The sequence below is a fragment of the Chiloscyllium plagiosum genome, unplaced genomic scaffold (genome assembly GCF_004010195.1).
Source record: "Chiloscyllium plagiosum isolate BGI_BamShark_2017 unplaced genomic scaffold, ASM401019v2 scaf_92507, whole genome shotgun sequence".
NCBI lineage: Eukaryota > Metazoa > Chordata > Chondrichthyes > Orectolobiformes > Hemiscylliidae > Chiloscyllium > Chiloscyllium plagiosum.
This window is the reverse complement of record NW_025200792.1, coordinates 991-2,111: the sequence shown is the minus strand read 5'-3', so window position 1 is coordinate 2,111 and position 1,121 is coordinate 991. Positions and strand designations below refer to the sequence as shown.

Sequence of the window (1,121 nt, the reverse complement as noted above, 5' to 3'; positions counted from 1 at the left end):
TCGATCATCGCCGAGTCGTCCAGGCCATCGGCGGCCGCGCCGTCCCCGGACTCGTCGAGGCCTCGGTGCGGGTCCTCCATCAGCGACTCCTCGGCGCCGTTCTCGTAGTCCGCCTCGGCCGCCATCTTCTCCTCCTCCTCCTCCTCCCTCTCCCTCGCCGGCGCCCGACAACCGCCGCCGCCGCCTCCCCATTGGCCGCGCCGCACGTCCGTCAGCTCGCCCGCCGCGCGCCCATTGGACGGCGCGCCCGTCCGTCGCCACCGGCACCCCCGCCCATTGGCCGGCGCCGACACGCTCCCGCCCGGTTGGTTGGTTGCCGCCGTCCCTCAACCCGCCGCCGCCTGCCATTGGGGAGAAACGCCCCCCCATTCGGACACCGCCCCCCCACGCGCCCTCTGCGTCCATTGGATCGTTCCCGTCGCGACCGTGGTGAGCGCTCTGCCATTGGTCGAGGTCCTCAGTCTCCCGTTGCGATTGGCCGCGCCTTCCTTCCCGTCCCGCCTCAGAGGGCTGATCTGCGTTGGGAACGGAGTCGGCGCGCGCGTGTCACCGTCTCGCCGTTGGACGGCGTCGACAAAGGGGCAGAGAGTCGACCGACCATTGGACGCGGGCGCTGTCTGTCATCGGTTGTACCGCACCTCCGTTCCGTCACCATCCAATGGGACGGTAGGCTCCTTGCAACACTCCACCACCATTGGAGAAAGATGACATCCGTCATGTGAAGGGGCGGACCCGAACGTTGAATACGGCGGGGGTAATGCACCATTACAACTTCCCGCCCACACGCTCCCATTGGTCGACGCCGACGTCACTCAAAGGATACCTTTCCCAGCTGCTTATTCTCCTCGCAGAGGGGTGGGAACTATCCACTCAATTGGTCAGATGACCCGTCCATCCAAGGGAGGGATGTACCCATTGGCTGGAGCTGAGCAGAGAGTCGGTTGGCGCGAAGAACGACGGTTGAAAACAGCACGCGCGTGGGCGGTTTTTCAAGCCGATTGGTCGCGGTTGCCGTCAATCAGCCCGGCGTCTCCAGACCGCCCCTGTCCCCATACTACAACAACAACTGGAACCCCCTACCCCCCAAACAACAGCCAACCCTCCAACCACCATCCTCATCT

General features: G+C 65.6%; 1 protein-coding gene across 1 annotated transcript in view; it reads right to left on the bottom strand.

The window, feature by feature from the left end:
* pabpn1 (poly(A) binding protein, nuclear 1) overlaps positions 1-153 on the bottom strand; it is a gene marked incomplete at its 3' end in the record, with an annotated part of 4,467 nt that extends 4,314 nt beyond the window's left edge. The window contains exon 1 of the mRNA XM_043684930.1: positions 1-153. Coding sequence (XP_043540865.1) covers positions 1-125 — 125 coding nt within the window.
* Between the last annotated feature and the right edge of the window lie 968 nt (positions 154-1,121).